This window comes from Pongo abelii, chromosome 8, assembly GCF_028885655.2.
Source record: "Pongo abelii isolate AG06213 chromosome 8, NHGRI_mPonAbe1-v2.0_pri, whole genome shotgun sequence".
NCBI classification, from domain to species: domain Eukaryota; kingdom Metazoa; phylum Chordata; class Mammalia; order Primates; family Hominidae; genus Pongo; species Pongo abelii.
In genome coordinates, this window is record NC_071993.2 from 25,571,235 (window position 1) to 25,591,135 (window position 19,901).

General features: G+C 35.8%; 1 protein-coding gene across 1 annotated transcript in view; it reads left to right on the top strand.

Moving 5' to 3' along the window:
* The window catches only part of GPR158 (G protein-coupled receptor 158), a 424,507-nt gene that overhangs the window by 232,027 nt on the left and 172,579 nt on the right, over positions 1-19,901 (top strand). The window contains exon 4 of the mRNA XM_002820608.5: positions 5,054-5,277. Within this exon, the coding sequence (XP_002820654.2) occupies positions 5,054-5,277 (224 nt within the window). The remainder of the gene's footprint in view (positions 1-5,053; positions 5,278-19,901) is intronic.

Genomic DNA, 19,901 nt, shown 5'->3' on the forward strand with positions numbered 1-19,901 from the left:
AATTTGCATATAAATTCAGAAAAAAATGTTATTTTCTGTTAAAGCTTTCTGCATGTGCAGTTAAAGAAAGAAATAATGCATTGCTTCTTGTAAAATAGGCAGAGTGAGAGACAGTTTGGGGATAATTAAGAATTTTGTTTGGCACTAATATTGGGGGGCCGTAGGTATCTTTGCTATTTTTATTCATTCTTTCAGTAATATTATCTAGTCTTGTGGCTCTAAATACTACCTAAGTGCCCATTATTTTCAAATATTTATTTTCGGTGCAGGCCTTTTTCACATATATCAAGATGCCTTTTAGGCGTCATCACTTGGATCTCAAGTAGACTTCCTTAACCTGACATGTCAAGATCGGACTTATGATCTCTTCCAAAGCGTTCTCCACATATGTTCTTTCCCTTCTTGGTTAATGGTAACTTTTTTCTTCCACTCATTCATACTAAACACCTTGGAGACAGCCTTGATGCTTTTCTTTCTGTCTCACATGATAACCAAGTCATCTAAAATTATGTCGACTCCACCTTCAAACTCTGCGTGCAGCCATTTTTACTGCTATACTGTGGTCCCAGCCACTATCAAGTCTCACCTGGATTATTACAGTAGCTTCTCACCACTATCCCTGCTCTTTCCCTTGTCTTCTATAGTATGTTCTCTATACAACCAAAGCAATCCTTTAATTATGTAAAGCATATCATGTTACTCCTCTACCCAAAACCCTAACCCTAACCCTAACCCTGCAAAAACTAAGCTTAAATATATGAGCAGTTAACATACTGCAATATTTTTCGAGTTTGAGTGATTCGAGGTGCTAAATATCTCTGCTTATCCCATCTCAGAGAATTAAACCTTAGCTGATGTGGGTGAAGTTTCAAGTTTCATTTGTATTGAAAGTAAATAATGTATACTGTTTAGTTTAAATGTTGCCAATATCTTCCTAAGCCAGTGAAAAAAGGTCAGCCTATTTAGTTGAAGCAAGAAAGCAAAGATTTGTGTAAGAAGGACTATTTTCCAAAACAAACAATACCTTCACAGATACTTTTTTGATTAATTTAACTTCTATTGTAGTTCTTTTTGTGGTATTTTGGTTTGTGTGGGGAGTGCTTGCACCTGTTAGGATTCAGTGTCCTTTGTTGCTAATGTCCAGTGCCTGGTAAAACCATCATGATTCAATTTGTCCATTGTGTTTGGTTGTTTCTAATGGGAAGGTAAATTTAATCCCTGTTCTTCCATCTTGTCCAGAAGGGGGAAATCCTAACCTCTGTGTCTCAAATCTGAATCTTAGAGCCCATACTTTATCATCTCCTATTCTACAGTGCTCTATGACTTTTGACATTGTAGTCACCATCCTCAGACCTTCTGAATCCTTGACACCTTTATCTTACTCAGTGAAATGACTCTGACTTCACTTATGTAATTATCCAGTTTGTACTCGAGTTAACCCATTGTTTTCTCAGTATCCTAGCTTCTCATACTTCTTAGTTTTTGACTTGTGTGCCCTATGATTCTTCAAGTCTTCCTCTGCATTGGATACCTTTTTTTCATCATCTCAAATTGCTCTTGGCCTTATCTCTTTCTCTACCCATTGTGATCACCATTTCCTGAAGGTTTCGAATGGCTTTGTTTAAGTGCCCTTGTGGTGTGCCTTTCCTCATATCATGCTTCTCACTTCCTGTTCTGCTATGAGGTACCTCTGTGTTCATGGCACAAGATGTGAGAACCTGCTTTGGACTCAAGTGTGCATAATGCAGCCACATGGAGGCGGTTGATGATTCTGGAAACCCTTTATCAATGAGTAAGGTTGATAATGGAGACGTGTTTTCCCCTTTATCTCCATGATTGACTCAGATTCAAGAAGTCCCTGGAGGATAGAGCACAAACTGCTGCAAGGGAGTGAAGGCTGCAGCTCCATTATACAGCCTTGTGTTGGCTTTCCTCTTTCGCCTTTTTACCCCTCCTCTCACACTCTTGCTGTCTGGGAGCACATTTTGTAATCACATGAAAAGAAGCCTAAAACTGTCATTAGCACAATCCTTTCTTTATTCTCTGTCTGTGACTGTTCTATCCTCTGCATTTGTTTGTATGCTACCAATAATTGTACAAAATCACAAACTACCTTGACTATGTTTCTTAGTAATGCATACTGTCTTACTCTAACTGGATTATTTTTCTGCCAAGTGATCTGACAAATCATCTTGTATTATATTTCTGCCTCAACTTTCAGGTCTGTAGTCTCAAAAAAGGCCTTCTTCACTCTCAATATGTATTCTTACCTGCTTTGTTGAGAAGGATAAGACTACAAGATTGGCTGCCACATTTTTTCTACTTCAAAATGTATTTTTTTTCAACTGATCCCTTCTTTCTGCTAAAAAACAAAACATCTTTTAAAAAATCTTTGATTTACCTCTACTTTTTTCCAGTGTTAGAAGAAGAGATATCAAATATTCTTAAAGTTAATTTCTCCAACTATGCTCTTGATTACATTCAATCATGACTTCTCAAATACTTTCTTTACGAGTTTTCTCATATAATTCCTCAATTTCCAAAGGCTCATTTTTCCTGGAGGCAGTTGTGTTATGATCTCACCTGTTTCAAAGAAAACAAAAAACAAAATCGCTTTTTAAAAATACCATAATTATTCCTATCAACCATGAGTTTTTCTTGCTTTTTTCATTCAATAGAGCATTTATTTAAATAATATTCTATCTTATTACTTATTTAGTACTTAAGCCTTGGCAACTTAGGGACTAAATCTCCTACTCTTTGGAGATTATTACCTTATAGGTCAGTGAAGGATAAAATAATTATTAAATCTTGTAGCCTTTTCTCAGTCATCATATTGATCACATTATAGCATTTTTTAGTAAATTGCATTTCTGTTATGACACTGTAAATACTCCTCCCTGTATAGCATCTCCCTCTGTACATTTCCCAATAATTATCTTATCCACTCCCAGAGATCTCTGCAGGTTCTCTCTCTAACACCCACTCTATATCTCAGTTCTTTCTTCTAACTTCTCTGTTTTGGAGGAATATCTTTAAGGCACCATGAATTCCTAATTACTCTTTGCATCTCCTATATTTGGAGAAGAGGAGATAGAGCCAGTCACTATGATTTCTATAAATATTAATAATTTCAACCAGGTGCGGTGGCTCACACCTGTAATCCCAGCACTTTGGGAGGCTGAGGCGGGTGGATAACAAGGTGATAAGTTTGAGACCAGCCTGACCAACATGGTGAAACCCTGTCTCTACTAAAAACACAAAAATCAGCCAGGCATGGTGGCGCGTGTCTGTAGTCCTAGCTACTCAGGAAGCCGAGGCAGGAGAATCACTTGAACCTAGGAGGCAGAGGTTGCAGTGAGCCGAGATGATGCCACTGCACTCCAGCTTGGGTGACAGAGTGAGACTCCATCACAAAAATAAATAAATAAATAAATAAATAAATAAATAATCTCATTTAGTCCCACAACAATTTACGTTTCATAAATAAGTAAACTAAGACCCCAAGTGGTCTAGTGAGTTGTCTCATGTCACAGAGTTATCTGGAGTAGGGAACCATGTCTGCTTGACAATAAAATCCATTTGCTTTTCATCATGTAACAGAATGATGACTCTTAAACAGCATTATATCCACAATCATCAGAGAAATATTCAATTATGCTTTTGCTATTGTCTTTACTGAGGAAACAAAGCAGACAAATACATTATAGAAAGATTGTGAATCCTTAATAAGAGTTGAAAGAAACTAAGACTTTCTGTTAAACTGTGTATTATTAAAATGCTGTTACCTAGAATAACCTCTTTCCCAAATTCCTCAGTTAATCAAAATTGTTATATACTGAAATGAGTTCATATTCATTAATGTCTTTTATGTTGAATTCAGACTTGAAAGTAGTTGTTTCTGGTTTTTTTTTTCTTAGTATTTGGCATTAATTGGATAGATGTTGGTGCTAAACTCATCTTAACTATTAAAGAGAATCTTTACCTATTGGGCTTCAGAAGTAACTTAAGTTTGATAACTGAGACAGAAGAATGTAAAATTAAAAGGAGGATCGATAGCAGTAAGTGAATAGTGTGAAAATGTCCTAAGAGCATGCAAAGTGGGAAATTACATGATAGCTTGTAAGTATGGACTGTACTCTGGGCAAAGGATGCACCATCATTAGGCAATTGCACACTGAACAACTGTCAATTAAATACCATTTAACCTAATTTAGACCTAATGAACTTGGTAGACGAGATCCCTGATGAATGAATTAAGGAGCAGTCAAAGTCTCATTTTGGATTCTGTGCTATCTAGGTCAAGAAGTTCCCAAAGGTATGCATGTATTTACTCGGTACATAAAAACATCAACTTTCTTATTCCTATTTCTGGTTAATTCTCTGACAAATATTTGTGGAATATGATTTGTGCTTTTCAGTTGGTGAGTGGTAGATAATGATATAAAAGATTTAGAAGGCCAGGTGCGGTGGCTCACGCCGGTAATCCCAGCACTTTGGGAGGCAGTGATGGGCAGATCATGAGGTCAGGAGATCGAGACCATCCTGGCTGACATGGTGAAACCCTGTCTCTACTAAAAATACAAAAAATTAGCCAGGCATGGTGGCAGGCATCTGTAGTCCCAGCTACTCGGGAGGCTGAGGCAGGAGAATGGTGTGAACCCGGGAGGCGGAGCTTGCAGTGAGCGGAGATCACACCACTGCACTCCAGCCTGGGTGACAGAGTGAGACTCCGTCTCAAAAAAAACCAAACCAAAACAAAACAAAACAAAAAAACTTAGAAAACTGTTCCCTGCCCTCATGAAGCTTTATTTCCATTTTTGCTAATTTTCCCTCAACCACTCTCAATGATGATTTTTAAAATCAAAAGGATAAAAAGAATTTTGTAAGAGTCTAAAGGAAAAGTAACTCCTTCCCCTAGCAAGAGGGTTGACAAAAGGTCTTTAATAAGTGAGAAAAGAAATGAGGAGTCAAGGATGTCTTTTGACTCTATACTCAATCTTACCTACCTAAGAGGTGCAAATGACACTGTGGTTTTATTTGGAACTTTCAGGAAGGGGTCCGGATCAACATATTTCAGGAAGTACAAAAGATGTATCAGAAGAAGCCTATGTCTGCCTACCTTGCAGGGAGGGCTGCCCCTTCTGTGCGGATGACAGCCCATGCTTCGTCCAGGAGGATAAGTATTTACGACTTGCCATCATCTCCTTCCAAGCCCTGTGTATGCTGCTCGACTTCATTAGCATGCTGGTGGTCTACCACTTTCGCAAAGCAAAGGTAAACCCAGGTACCCTGGTTATGATCCTCTATTATAGAGCAACCTCTTATCTTTTTAAGCAAACAGAATTTTCCAATTCAAGTTGCTTCCCTACTAAGCAGCAGTCTTTCTGTAATATGATTGGACTAGAACATGAAAGTTATATTCTTTAGCTGACCAGAAAAATAGAGATTAAAACATGATACTTTATTTTAACATTTACAGACTGTTTCCCCTTGTTTAGCCTGGATCTCAAGTGCTTCATTGACTTAAATGACTCTCCTTTACATCATGTCTTTGGCCTCTAGAGAAACTTATTCTACCAGCATCCAATGTATTATTAATTTTTTTTGTATCTAAGAAGCTTTGTTATGTTTATTATATTTTTCTTTTCTTAGTCGTGTTTAAAAATGGTAAATGACTCAACTATTTTTAGCGCATTATACTTTGAAGAATGAATTTATTTATGACCTTATATTCTGTCTTACATTAGTGTCCCAGAATAATAACAATCCCGGGAAGAACTTACACAGTTTTGGAGAGAACATGTCCTTTGGTTCTAGTCTAAGTAATCAAGAGTAGTACAATCCAGAAGCAGTGGCTCATGCCTGTAATCTCAGCACATTGGGAGGCCAAGGCTGGAGAACTGCTTGAGGCCAGGAGTTTGAGACCAGCCTGACCAACATAGCAAGACCCTGTCTCTACAAAAAATAAACAAATAATTTACAAAAAGCTAGCCAGTGTGGTGGTGCATGCCTATAATCCCAACTATTTAGGAGGCTGAGACAGGAGTATCTCTTGAGTCTAGAGTTCAAGACTACAGTGAGCTATGATCACACCACTGTATTTCTGCCTGGCTGACAGAGTGAGACCCTGCCCTGTCTCAATAAAAAGGGGTGGGTAGAAGCATTTGTATGCCTTTCAGTCAGGGGTAGATGAAATGTTAAAATGTGCAGGACAAAGCTTTTGGGGGAGCTTTCTCCAGTTGGCCACCCAATTAGTTATATGTAGCCAGTGTTGTATTCGAATTTGTGATTCTGATGCTTGCAGAAATTTATCTGTGCCTTTGGAAAGAAAACAAAACCTAAAGTTTCCAACCTTTTCCAAATTCAAATGATCTCTTTATACTGGCAGAGTTGTACAGATTGGTTTAGATTACAGAGCTCATTGAAGGTATAAAGTGTTCCCATTAGAAATTTAAAAAAATACCCTCTGTGAATGGCATCTATTATGAAGCCTCAAGTTAAACAGTTTTATTATTATAAAGCCTCTGTTGAGATTCTAGGAGATTGTATTCATTATGTTAATGTTATAGACTTTGATAGTCATTTAAAATGGACAGTTTCATTAACAGAAGAATCTAGCACAAATTAAAATCAAGCTTTAAGTCAGCAAGAAAGTGCAGACAGGCAGATAGCTCCTCATTTAACCAATACTTATCTTTCTTTTGCAACAAACTATGTGTTATATAATAAAAATAGTAGGCAAGTAGAGTTGAGAAGTATATAACCACTGTTACCTAGATAAAATTAATAGGTTTTGTAAAAAGCCTGTCAGTGGCATAGCGGGTAGAATTGAAAGGTCTGTCTAATAAACTTGTCTGAAATCTCTCTGATATAATGTAATTAATTTATATGGTAGATAACACACAGTTCCCTATGAATTTTAATTGATTTTGATAATTAATGATTGCTCTGCTAAGTGAGTCAGTAATACATGGTAGGTAAAATATTACATTGGGTATTTAGAAACCTGAGATAGTTCTGACAAGACCAATGTCTTAATGTTAATGTTACTTAGCATTGCCAGTTATTAAACCTTGCTAATTTCCCTGGACCTCCACGTGAAATGTCATTTTAATGACCAGAATCCTACTTTACAGGACTATAATGAGAATACATAACTTTACATGTCATTTTAGCGAAATTTCTATAGATTAAAAACTATTAATAGTAGGAATTGATAAATTAAACATTATCTAGTTTTAAGATGGTCGCCTTTCGAAGAATCAGTTTCTACAGAATGTGACATACTATAAGGGGGATATAAGCTAATAAAGTGAATGAACATAGACTTTGTGTGCTGATGAAAAGAAATGTTCAGTGCAATTTTCTGCTGTGATTTCAATTGCTAAAAGCAACTGTAAAAATGACAGAACATTCCAGTATAGAGATTGGAGATTTATAGAATGCAGAATTTAGATTTGCTTTTTAAAGATTTCCTGTGTCTTTGCAACATTTCTTTGGATAAAGAAGAAACTTGACGATCTCTTTTGTAGCAATATTGACATTTCTTTTGGAGTTTCGTATTACATTCTCTACTTATTGATAATTAAGAGAACAAATCTCACATAATTTATCAATTTACATCTATTTTGACAAAAAAATCCAATTGTAATACAGAAGTACCATTACAATTGCGAATAAGTGTGCAGACTCATGAGCCAGATTGTTTAGATTTGAATACTGTCTCAGCTCCTTGCATACTGTGAGACTTTGTGAGAATTGCTTAGCCTTTTTATGTCTAGTTTTCTCCTCTGTAAAATGGCATTCACACACCATATACAAAAATTAAATTAAAATGGATCATAGATCGAAATGAGAGAGTAAAAACCCAAGAAACTTTTATTAGGCGAAAACATTGGCATAAATCTTCATGAGCTTCAGTTAAGCAGTGGGTTCTTAGGTATGACAACACAAGCATACATGACAAAAGAAGTAGATAAATTGGACTTCATGAAAACTTTTTTGTATCAAAGACAGCATCAAGAAAGTAAAAAAGAAACACACAGAATGGCAGAAGATATTTGTAAATCCTACCTGTGATAAGGAATAGTATCCAGAATATATAAAGGATACATAACTAAAGATAAGTAAAACCAATTTAAAAAGTGAGCCAAGGATCTAAATAGACATTTCTCCAAATAAAATATATAAATAAGCCAAAATGTTTATGAAAAGATTACCAACACATAGTCATTAGGAAAACGCAACTCAAACCGACAGTACCCACTACCATAGCTAAAAATAGAAAAGATGGTAACAAGTGTTGCAGATGTGGAGAATTTGACACTCTCATTCATTCCTGTTGGAAATGTAAAATGGTACAGCCCTTTTGGAAAACAGTTTGGCAGTCCCTCAAAAAGTTAAAAATTGAAGTATGATATGATCCAGCAATTCCACTCCCAGTATATATCCAGAAGAACCGAAAACATATGTCTACAAAGAAATATGCATACTAATGTTCATAGGACATGGATGGACCTTGAAAACTGCTAAGTAAAATGGTTACCAAAGACCACATATTGTATCATTTCATTTAAATGAAATGCTCAGAATAGGCAAATTCATAGAGACAAGTAGATTAGTGGTCACCAGGTACTGCCAGGAAGGAAAAATGGGGAGTTACCACTAATGAGTTCAGGGGTTCTTTTTGGAAAGACAAAAATGTTACAAAATTGGATTATGGTAATAGTTGCACCACTGTGTCAATATGCTAAAAACTACTGGATTATATACTTTAAAAAGGTGAATATTAAAGTATGTGTATTATATCTCAATAAATCTGTTACAAATTTTTTAAAGGAGTTTACCTTCTGGGATTATTTAAAAGAGTTAATGAGATAATCCATGTAAAATACCTTACACTTAGTCTTCACTAGGTGATTGTCTTTTGTAACATAATTTGTGGACCTCTTTATAAAATTAATAATTCATGTGTGCTTCCCACATTGGGGGCCAAGTATGACATTTAAAGTAGTTCAAAAGAATGAGAGGTTGGGAAACATAGCTGTGCCTCTTTGAAGTAGGCACCCAAGCTCCATAAGTACTCATTCATAGGCACACATGCAATCGCACAAATATTTCTGTGCTGATAATCTTTAAAAACCATTTACTGTGCATTTATTTATATATGACTTTTTGTCCTTTTCAAGAGTGATTACTTAGTGTGCAAACAAAACTCAGTTTATTTACCTACTTATTGATATTACTGGCTTTTCTAGGAAGTTTCAGTTTCCATCCCCACCCTCAAAATGAGAAAGTTATGGAAACCTCTCCTGGGTGTTGATCATGAATTCATTAGGGATGTTGAGAATTAGGACACATACTCCTTCTTGTGTTGTTATAATAGTTAGAAAAAAAGTAATAGTTAGAAAAAAAGAAAAAAAGTTGTAATATAGGAAAAATTTGTTACTATAATACTTTCCTGGTTTTAATTTAGCAAGATGAAAAACAGTCCAGAACTAGAATGGAGAAACCTCTCATTTTATAGATAAGAAAATCCAGCCCCTGAGAGATTAAGTTTCCAAAGATAACACAGCTAGGTTGAAAAGTTTATGCATGTATATTTAGCCTTATTCCAGAATATGAAATAAAAACACTTCTAGAAGATTAAAAGTGTAAGTTAATAAATTAAGGCTAAGTGAAAATAAGTATAGAAAAAAATTAGTTGAAATCAAGGGTGAGGTTAAGATATCAAATGGATTCCATGAGGGCAGGGATACTGTTCTCACCCAGTGCCAGCAGGAAGGGCTTTCCTGGAGTTTTCTAGTAGCAGTGCAAATGGGAGGAAAAAAAAAACAAGTCATCGTAGCCATAAGATAAAAACCAACCAGTCACTGAGATGAAATTCAAATATTCCTGGCACCGAGTCTTGGAAGAAATTTCTCCTGTGGATCTTTATATAGACAATATTGTAAAATGTAGTGAATGATGAGCTTTCTTACATGGAATACAATAATTATTTTCATGGCTCTGTTTCTTTTTTTTCTTTATTATTATTATACTTTAAGTTTTAGGGTACATGTGCACAATGTGCAGGTTAGTTACATATGTATACACGTGCCATGCTGGTGTGCTGCACCCATTAACTCGTCATTTAGCATTAGGTGTATCTCCTAATGCTATCCCTCCCCCCTGCCCCCACCCCACAACAGTCCCCAGAGTGTGATGTTCCCCTTCCTGTGTCCATGTGTTCTCATTGTTCAATTCTCACCTATGAGTGAGAACATGCGATGTTTGGTTTTTTGTTCTTGCGATAGTTTACTGAGAATGATGATTTCCAATTTCATCCATGTCCCTACAAAGAATATGAACTCATCATTTTTTATGGCTGCATAGTATTCCATGGTGTATATGTGCCACATTTTCTTAATCCAGTCTATCATTATTGGACATTTGGGTTGGTTCCAAGTCTTTGCTATTGTGAATAGTGCTGCAATAAACATACGCGTGCATGTGTCTTTATAGCAGCATGATTTATAATCCTTTGGGTATATACCCAGTAATGGGATGGCTGGGTCAAATGGTATTTCTAGTTCTAGATCCCTGAGGAATCACCACACTGACTTCCACAATGGTTGAACTAGTTTACAGTCCCACCAACAGTGTAAAAGTGTTCCTATTTCTCCACATCCTCTCCAGCACCTGTTGTTTCCTGACTTTTTAATGATCATCATTCTAACTGGTGTGAGATGGTATCTCATTGTGGTTTTGATTTGCATTTCTCTGATGGCCAGTGATGGTGAGCATTTTTTCATGTGTCTTTTGGCTGCATAAATGTCTTCTCTTGAGAAGTGTCTGTTCATGTCCTTCGCCCACTTTTTGATGGGGTTGTTTGTTTTTTTCTTGTAAATTTGTTTGAGTTCATTGTAGATTCTGGATATTAGCCCTTTGTCAGATGAGTAGGTTGCGAAAATTTTCTCCCGTTTTGTAGGTTGCCATTGATGGTTGTTTCTTTTGCTGTGCAGAAGCTCTTTAGTTGAATTAGATCCCATTTGTCAATTTTGGCTTTTGTTGCCATTGCTTTTGGTGTTTTAGACATGAAGTCCTTGCCCATGCCTATGTCCTGAATGGTAATGCCTAGGTTTTCTTCTAGGGTTTTTATGGTTTTAGGTCTAATGTTTAAGTCTTTAATCCATCTTGAGTTAATTTTTGTATAAGGTGTAAGGAAGGGATCCAGTTTCAGCTTTCTACATATGGCTAGTCATGGCTCTGTTTCTGTTAATTTCCCCAATGTGTGCTGATGTTTGAATACTTAAATACAGCACAGGCAAATCAACTCTTTAGGGGTGTCATAATGTGGTCCTGATACACTATTCTTGGCTGATGTTAATGCAGGTACTTTTAGAGTGTCTAGATCACGGTTGGCCACTGTGCAGCCCACATGTTACTGCTACATGACTATGGTAGACACACATGGTTCTCTTTCCCATTTCATTCAGAATCAGCCTCAGAACCATTCTTAGGACTCTAAGCAGATTCTATGCATGAAATCTATTTTTTTCTCCTGGATCTTGAAAAATAGGAGGGCTGCAAATCCTTCATATAAACTTTTATAAATACTGCTGGTCTTTACTGAGTTTTCAAAAGGTATTCACCGAGTGAAACCAAATTCGAGGTTCTATTCCCTATCAAGAACAAGAAGGCAGTTGATTGTGAAACTATGTGCTGTTATAGTAGGTGAACCTGGGGATAGAATCCCGTGTGCTAATGATGGCTGAGGCATCTACCTAGACACACACCTGAAGAGAAGTACATGCTCTCAGATGCCAGAAGACACCCTGAGGGAGGGCCAGGAAACACCTGGCTAGGGATGGCACCTAAGCTAGAATCTGAGACTTTTTCTCTACTTCCTCTTTTGCTGACATGTGAACCATGTTCTTTAATCCAGTTTCACCAGAATTCCTAAAATGTCACATCTTAGTTGACTTTCGTATGTGCACCATATGTCATTGAGGGCCTGCTAGAAAGGGACCATTTTGGAACTGAGGCTCCTTTTATTTATATTAGAGTAGTTCCGTGAATTGGCAAATCAAAGACAGGAAAACCAATAGCAGTGTCAAACCTAGCAGCTGAACCAGTCCTTTTGGGCAGCAAGCAAATATGTGTAGGGGTAATAGAGAGTTCTCTGTTCTCAAATGAAATATTAGGTGATCATGTTGAAGAGACATAACATAGTATAGATACTTATGTCTTTCATTTGCATGGTTCTTCCAGGAAAGTCTAATTTTTAGTACATTTAATTGAAAGAGATTTGTCCAGGCCCAAAATATCAACTCTATAGTAACTAACTACTAACCATCATTGATGAAATATTGGTTTAACATTTTATCATTTTAAATGACACAAATGAGATTCCATTATACTCCAGGGTGGGACTTGTGGGATGACACCTCCGAGAGCAAATTAAAATTCACTCTGCAGAAACATTTAGGAAACTAATTACACACATTTGTCCCTATGCCTTTGGTTAAAGATGAAATCTGTCAGTAAACTGTGAATAATTTTGAGCCCAGTGTGTTCTTCTAAAATAACAAGAATTTTAAAACAGTATTTTAAAGAGCCTGAATATTAAATATTTTTAATTTATTCTACATTTTTTACTAAATATTATGATAAGTAACATTTTTCTATTCGTGATCGCAAAGAGAGAGTATGGTTCCTTACAGCTTAATAATGTCAAGTGTTAGTATAATTTATTTTCAGATGAAAATTTCAGAGAAACAAGGTACACTGGAAGGAACAGCAGCATATACCATTTCTGAAAATAATCTTTTGTTTGACTTATTTTTAGTAAATTTTAGCATGTTTTGAGTTTAGTAATTTAGAAGAAAAGATTGATTTTTTAAAAACGTGAACACACTGTAGTTGGTATTTTCTCCTCTATTTCTATCATCTTTCTTTTTAAAAAATTAGAAGTTGACAAGAGATTTAATAACAATGCTAATTTTTTGTTTGAAAATGAGATGTTTTAATATAGTATGTGAAGTGATTTTTTTAAGTGAAATTCTAATAGGTTAATTATGATGTTCTAATGACTATTTTGGTAAAATAAAGATAGGTATGTCATATTTTTATTTTAGTAAAATTTTTATTGTTCATTTTCAGAACTTTTTTTTATCATCACAAACCAAACTCTCTACCCATTGTACAATAACATCCCATTTTTCTATCCCTTGGTAACCTCTCTTCTACTTTCTGTTGCTACAAATTTGCCTATGTTTATGCCTTCTATAAGTGGAATCGTGTAATATTTATTCATTTATATCTGACTTATTTTATTTAGCATAATGTTTTCAAGATTCATTGATGTGGTACCATATATTATAACCTGATTTCTTCTTGATGATGAATAACATTTTATCATATGTATATACCACATTTTGTTTTTCCATTCATCTGTTGATGGCCATTTGAGTTGTTTCTACTTTTTGGCTATTGTGAATGATGCTGCTGTGAACATTCATGTACAAGTATCTATATGAATATTTATTTTAAATTCTTTTGCTATATACCTAGTAATGGAACTGCTGGATCATATAATTCTATGTTTAGTGATTTGAGGAACCACCAAACAGTTTTTCACAGAGGCCCCACCATTTTCCACCAGCAGTTTGAAAGGTTTATAGTTCCTCCATACCCTAATCTACATTTGTCATTTTCTGTTGTTGTTTTGTTGTTGTTGTTGTTGTTGTTTTAGTATTAGCCATCTTAATGAGTGTGAAGTGGTATCTCATTGTGGGTTTGACTTCCATTTTCCTAATGATTAGTGACAGTTGAACATATTTTCATGTGCCATGAGCCATTTATATATCTTCTTTAAAGTAATGTCTATTCAAATCTTTTGCCCATTTTATTTTCACAAGTCTATGTTATGGTTCACTCTTTATGTTGTACATTCTGTGACTTTGGACTAACGTATAATGCATTTATCCACAATTATATTATCATGCAGACTAGTTTTACTGCTCTAAAAATCCTCTGTGTTCTGCCTTTGCCCATTTCTTCATCAGGTTATTTGGTTTTTCATTGTTGAGTTGTAGGAGTTCCTTATATATGCTGTATATTAATCTCTTACTAAATATATGGTTTGCAAATATTTTCTCCCATTCTGTGATTTTTCTTTTTACTTTCTTAATAGGGTCTTTTGAAGCCCCAAAATTATTTATTTATTTATTTACTTGAGACTAGGTTTTGCTCAGTTACTCAGGCTATAATGCAGTGGTATGATCATAGCTCACTGCAGCCTCAAACTCCTGGGCTCAAGCAACCCTCCCACCTCAGCTTTCTGAGTAGCTAGGACTACAGATGCATGCCACCAACCCCGGCTATTTTTGAAATATTTTTTGTAGAGATGGAGTCTTGCTATGTTGCCAAGACTGGCCTCGAACTCCTGTCCTCAAGCAGTCCTCCTGCCCCAGCCTCCCAAAATGCTGAGATTACCAACATGAGCTACCTTGCTTGGCCCCCAGTGTCTTTAATTTTGATGAGGTGTATCTATTTTTTCTTTTGTCACTTGTGCTTTTGGTGTCATATGCAAGAAATGATAGCCAAATCTAAAGTCATAATGCTTTTCCTCTATGTTTTCTTCTGGGAATTTTATAGTTTTAGGACTCACATTAGGTCTTTAATCCATTTTGAGTTAATTTTTATGTATAGTATAAGATCAGAATCCAACTTCATTCTTTTTTGCATGTGAATTTCCAGTTTTCCTAACACCATTTGTTGAAGATATAGTCCTTTCCCTGTAGAGTTGTCCTGTCACCCTTGCCAAAGATCATTTTATCATATATGTTAAGGTGTATTTCTGGGCTTTTTACTCTATTCCGTTGGTCTGTGTGCCTCTCTTTATGCCAATACTACATTGTTTTGATTACTATAGCTTTGTAGTAAATTTTGAAATCAGAAAGAGTGAGTCCTCCAACTTTATTCTTTTTAAAATTGTTTTGGCTATTTGAGCTGCCTTGAAATTTTATGTAAATTTTAGGATGTGTTTTTCTGTTTCTACAAAACTATTGCTGGGATTTTGATCAAGTTTGCATTGAATCTGTAGATTGCTTTGGGTAGTATTGCCATCTTAACAGTATTAAGTCTTCTAATCAATAAACACAAAATATCTTTCTACTTATATGTGTCTTTCATTTCTCTTAGTAATGTTTTTAGTTTTCAGTATATAAGCCTTTTGCCTCCTTGGTTAAATTTATTCGTAAGTATTATGATATATCACTTTTTATAAATAGGTTTTATGATTTGTATTGTCCTTTAGTTAAATGGATTATCTCACATATTATCTTCCATAGTCCCAATGAATATCAAGTCTATGATTTTTCTTTTGTACTTAGCAATTGATGGTCCTCCTTCATGCTTTCTATTTCCTGTGATTTATGGGAGGGAAGTATGTTATAATATGTGAAAATACATAATACATAAAAACTGGTCTAATGGTTAGAAGGCAAGACCTGTAGCATTTCTTGTACCTTTAGTCCACCTATAGGGGTATTGTAGAAGTTCCTTACTGATTTATAAATTTTTTTTCTTAAACCTAATTCTAGTAGTGGCCTGCTGCTATACCCAATATAGGATGATGTTATTTACTTCTATAGGTTTATAATGGATGATACTTCCTTCAATTTTTGTTTTTCTAAGGTCTACAAAATTAATCTTAAATCTTATTCTATTAAACAAATAAATATAACATTATTTTAATTCTATTGAACTAATAAAATATCACATTATTAAAACAATATTATTTTTGCTCCCTTTAATGGAATATGAATACAAAATTTGGTGCTTTTATTTTTTCCTTTTCTCCCCCTTCCCAGTTTATTAAAATTTAATCTAGAGTTACCTGCCATCAGTTTTCAATAAGAGCAACCAATTTCAAAAGCAAAACAATTCTCTAATTTTTTTGATTCTCACTACATTTAAGGAAATTGTGGGGACTTTCTATATGTTTATTTGGTATAATTGCTCACTATTGGACCTTTCTAACTGTAATTTCTTGCTTTTGAGTTCTGACTTTTGGCCAATATTTTCTCATTATGAAATGTCTGTATCCTCAAGTGGTTTGTTCAGTAAATGGTAGTTTTAGATGCCTGTCAAACCTGACCATTCACCCACCACCGACTGTTGCTTCTATATGGCAACAACGTGGCTCTGGGCAGAATTTGGGGTTACTGTCTTTTTCTCCAAAAGCCCTGTTATTACCACTTTATTTACCATCTAGAATTGAACATGGCCCACTTTTTGTCCTTTATAGCAGGGGTCCAAAACCCCTGGGGCTGCACAGCAGGAAGTGAGTGGCGATGGGTGAGCCAGCATTAGCACCTACGCTCCACCTGCTGTCAGATTAGCCTTGGCATTAGATTCTCATAGGGGCACAAACCCTATTGTGAACTGCACATGTGCACTCCTTATGAGAATCTAATGCCTGATGATCTGAGGTGGAACAGTTTCCTCCTGAAACCATCACCCCCCCCACACCCTCCACACCTCCGTCCATGGAAAAATTATCTTCCACGAACCCAGTTCCTGTGCCAAAATGGTTGGAAACTGCTGCTTTATATAACAGAATTCCTCATCTGAATGCTTTTTGACTTTCTCTTACCATCATCTATTCTCTTTTCATTGTATTTGCAAACAAAAGTGACATATACTCTCCAATTTCAGCTTGAATTTTTTCCTGAGATTGGAGAATTTCTTGTGTTATTATTTTTTATTTCAGTAGGTTTTTGGGAAACGTGGTGTTGGGTTACACGAATAAGTTCTTTAGTGGTGATTTCTGAGATTTTGGTGCACCCATCACCTGAGCAGTGTACACTGTACCCAGTGTATAGTATTTTATTCCCTACCCCCCTCCCACACTTCCCCCAAGTCCCTAAAGTTCATCATATCATTCTTATGTCTTTGCGTCCTCATAGCTCAGCTCCCAGTTATGAGTGAGAACATACAATGTTTGGTTTTCCATTCCTGAGTTACTTCACTTACAATAATAGTTTCCAGTTCCATCCAGGTTGCTGCGAATGCCATTGTTTTACTTTTTATGGCTCAGTAGTATTCCATGGTATGTCTGTGTGTATATATATGTATGTGTGTATATATGTATACATATATACACACATACATATATCTGTATATATGTATACATATATACACACACATATATGTATATATGTATACATATACACACATACATATATGTACACATATATGTACACATACAAATGTACATATATGTACACATACAAATGTACATATATGTACACATACAAATGTACATATATGTACATATGTGTACATGTGTACATATACACATGTACATATGTGTACATATGTGTATATATGTATATATACACATATATGTATACATATATACACGTATATACACATATGTATATGTACATATGTGTATATATATGTATATACACATATATATACACACACACACACACACACCACATTTTCTTTATCCACTAGTTAATTGGTGGACATTTGAGCTGATTCCATATTTTTGCAATTGTGAATTGTGCTGCTATAAACATGCATATGCAGATATCTTTTTAGTATAATGACTTCTTTTCTTCTGGGTAGATACCTGATAGTGGGATTGCTGGATCAAATGGTAGATCTACTTTTAGTTCTTTTTTTTTTTTTTTAATACTTTAAGTCCTAGGGTACATGTGCACAATGTGCAGGTTTGTTACATCTGTATACATGTGCCATGTTGGTTTGCTGCACCCATTAATTCGTCATTACATTAGGTATTTCTCTTAATGCTATCCCTCCCCCATGCCCCCACCCCATGACAGGCCCCAGTGTGTGATGTTCCCTGCCCTGTGTCCAAGTTTTCTCATTGTTCAATTCCCACCTATGAGTGAGAACATGCAGTGTTTGGTTCTCTGTCCTGAGATAGTTTTCTGAGAATGATGGTTTCCAGCTTCATCCATGTCCCTACAAAGGACGTGAACTCATCCATTTTTATGGCTGTGTAGTATTCCATGGTGTGTATGTGCCACATTTTCTTCAGTCTATCATTGATGGACATTTGGGTTGGTTTCAAGTCTTTGCTATTGTGAATAGTGTCACAATAAACATACGTGTGCATGTGTCTTTATAGTAGCATGATTTATAATCCTTTGGGTATATACCCAGTAATGGGATTGCTGGGTCAAATGGTATTTCTAGTTCTAGATCCTTGAGGAATCGCCACACTGTCTTCCGCAGTGGTTGAACTAATTTACACTCCCACCAACAGTGTAAAAGTGTTCCTATTTCTCCACATCCTCTCGAGCACTTGTTGTTTCCTGACTTTTTGATGATTGCCATTCTAACTGGTGTGAGATGGTATCTCATTGTGGTTTTGATTTCCATTTCTCTGATGGCCAGTGATGATGAGCATTTTTTCATGTGTCTGTTGGCTGCATAAATATCTTCATTTGAAAAGTGTCTGTTCATATCCTTTGCCCACTTTTTGATGGGGTTGTTTGATTTTTTCTTGTAAATTTAAGTTCTTTGTAGATTCTGGATATTAGCCCTTTGTCAGATGGGTAGACTGCAAAATTTTTCTCCCATTCTGTAGGTTGCCTGTTCACTCTGATGGCAGTTTCTTTTGCTGTGCAGAAGCTCTTTAGTTGAATTAGATCCCATTTGTCAATTTTGGCTTTTGTTGCCATTGCTTTTAGTGTTTTAGACATGAAGTCCTTGCCCATGCCTATGTCCTGAATGGTATTGCCTAGGTTTTCTTTTAGGGTTTTTATGGTTTTAGGTCTAACGTTTAAGTCTTTAATCCATCTTGAATTAATTTTTGTATAAGGTGTAAGGAAGGGATCCAGTTTCAGCTTTCTACATATGGCTAGCCAGTTTTCCCAGCACCATTTATTAAATAGGGAATCCTTTCTCCATTTCTTCTTTTTGTCAGGTTTGCCAAAGAGCAGATGGTTGTAGATATGTGGTGTTATTTCTGAGGGCTCTGTTCTGTTCCATTGGTCTATATCTCTGTTTTGGTACCAGTACCATGCTGTTTTGGTTACTGTAGCCTTGTATAGTTTGAAGTCAGCTGGCATGATGCCTCCAGCTTTGTTCTTCTTGCTTAGGATTATCTTGGCAACGCAGGCTCTTTTTTGGTTCCATATGAAATTTAAAGTAGTTTTTTCCAATTCTGTGAAGAAAGTCTTTGGTAACTTGATGGGGATGGCAGTGAATCTATAATTTACCTTGGGAAGTATGGCCATTTTCACGACATTGATTCTTCCTGTCCATGAGCATGGAATGTTCTTCCATTTGTTTGTCTCCTCTTTTATTTCATTGAGCAGTGGTTTGTAGTTCTCCTTGAAGTGGCCCTTCACATCTCTTGTAAGCTAGATTCATAGGTATTTTATTCTCTTCAATTGTGAATGGGAGTTCACTCTTGATTTGGCTGTCTGTCTGTCTGTTATTTGTGTATAGGAATGCTTGTGATTTTTGAACATGGATTTTGTATCCTGAGTTCTTTAAGGATTCTCCACACTGTTTTCCATAGTAGTTTTACAAATTTACATTTCCACCAATAGTGTAAAAGTGTTCCCTTTTCAGCACATCCATGCCAATGTCTATTATTTTTTGATTATGGCCATTCTTGCAGGAGTGAAAGTGGTATCACACTGCAGTTTTAATTTGCATTTCCCTGATAATTGGTGATGTTGAACATTTTTTCATATGTTCATCGGCCATTTGTATATCTTCTTTTGAGAGTTGTCTGTTCATGTCCTTAGCCCACCAAGAACCCAAAAGCAAAAGCAACAAAAACAAAGATAAATAGATGGTACTTAAACAAAAAAGCTCCTGTAGAGCAAAAGAAATAATTAGCAGACTAAACGGCCCACAGA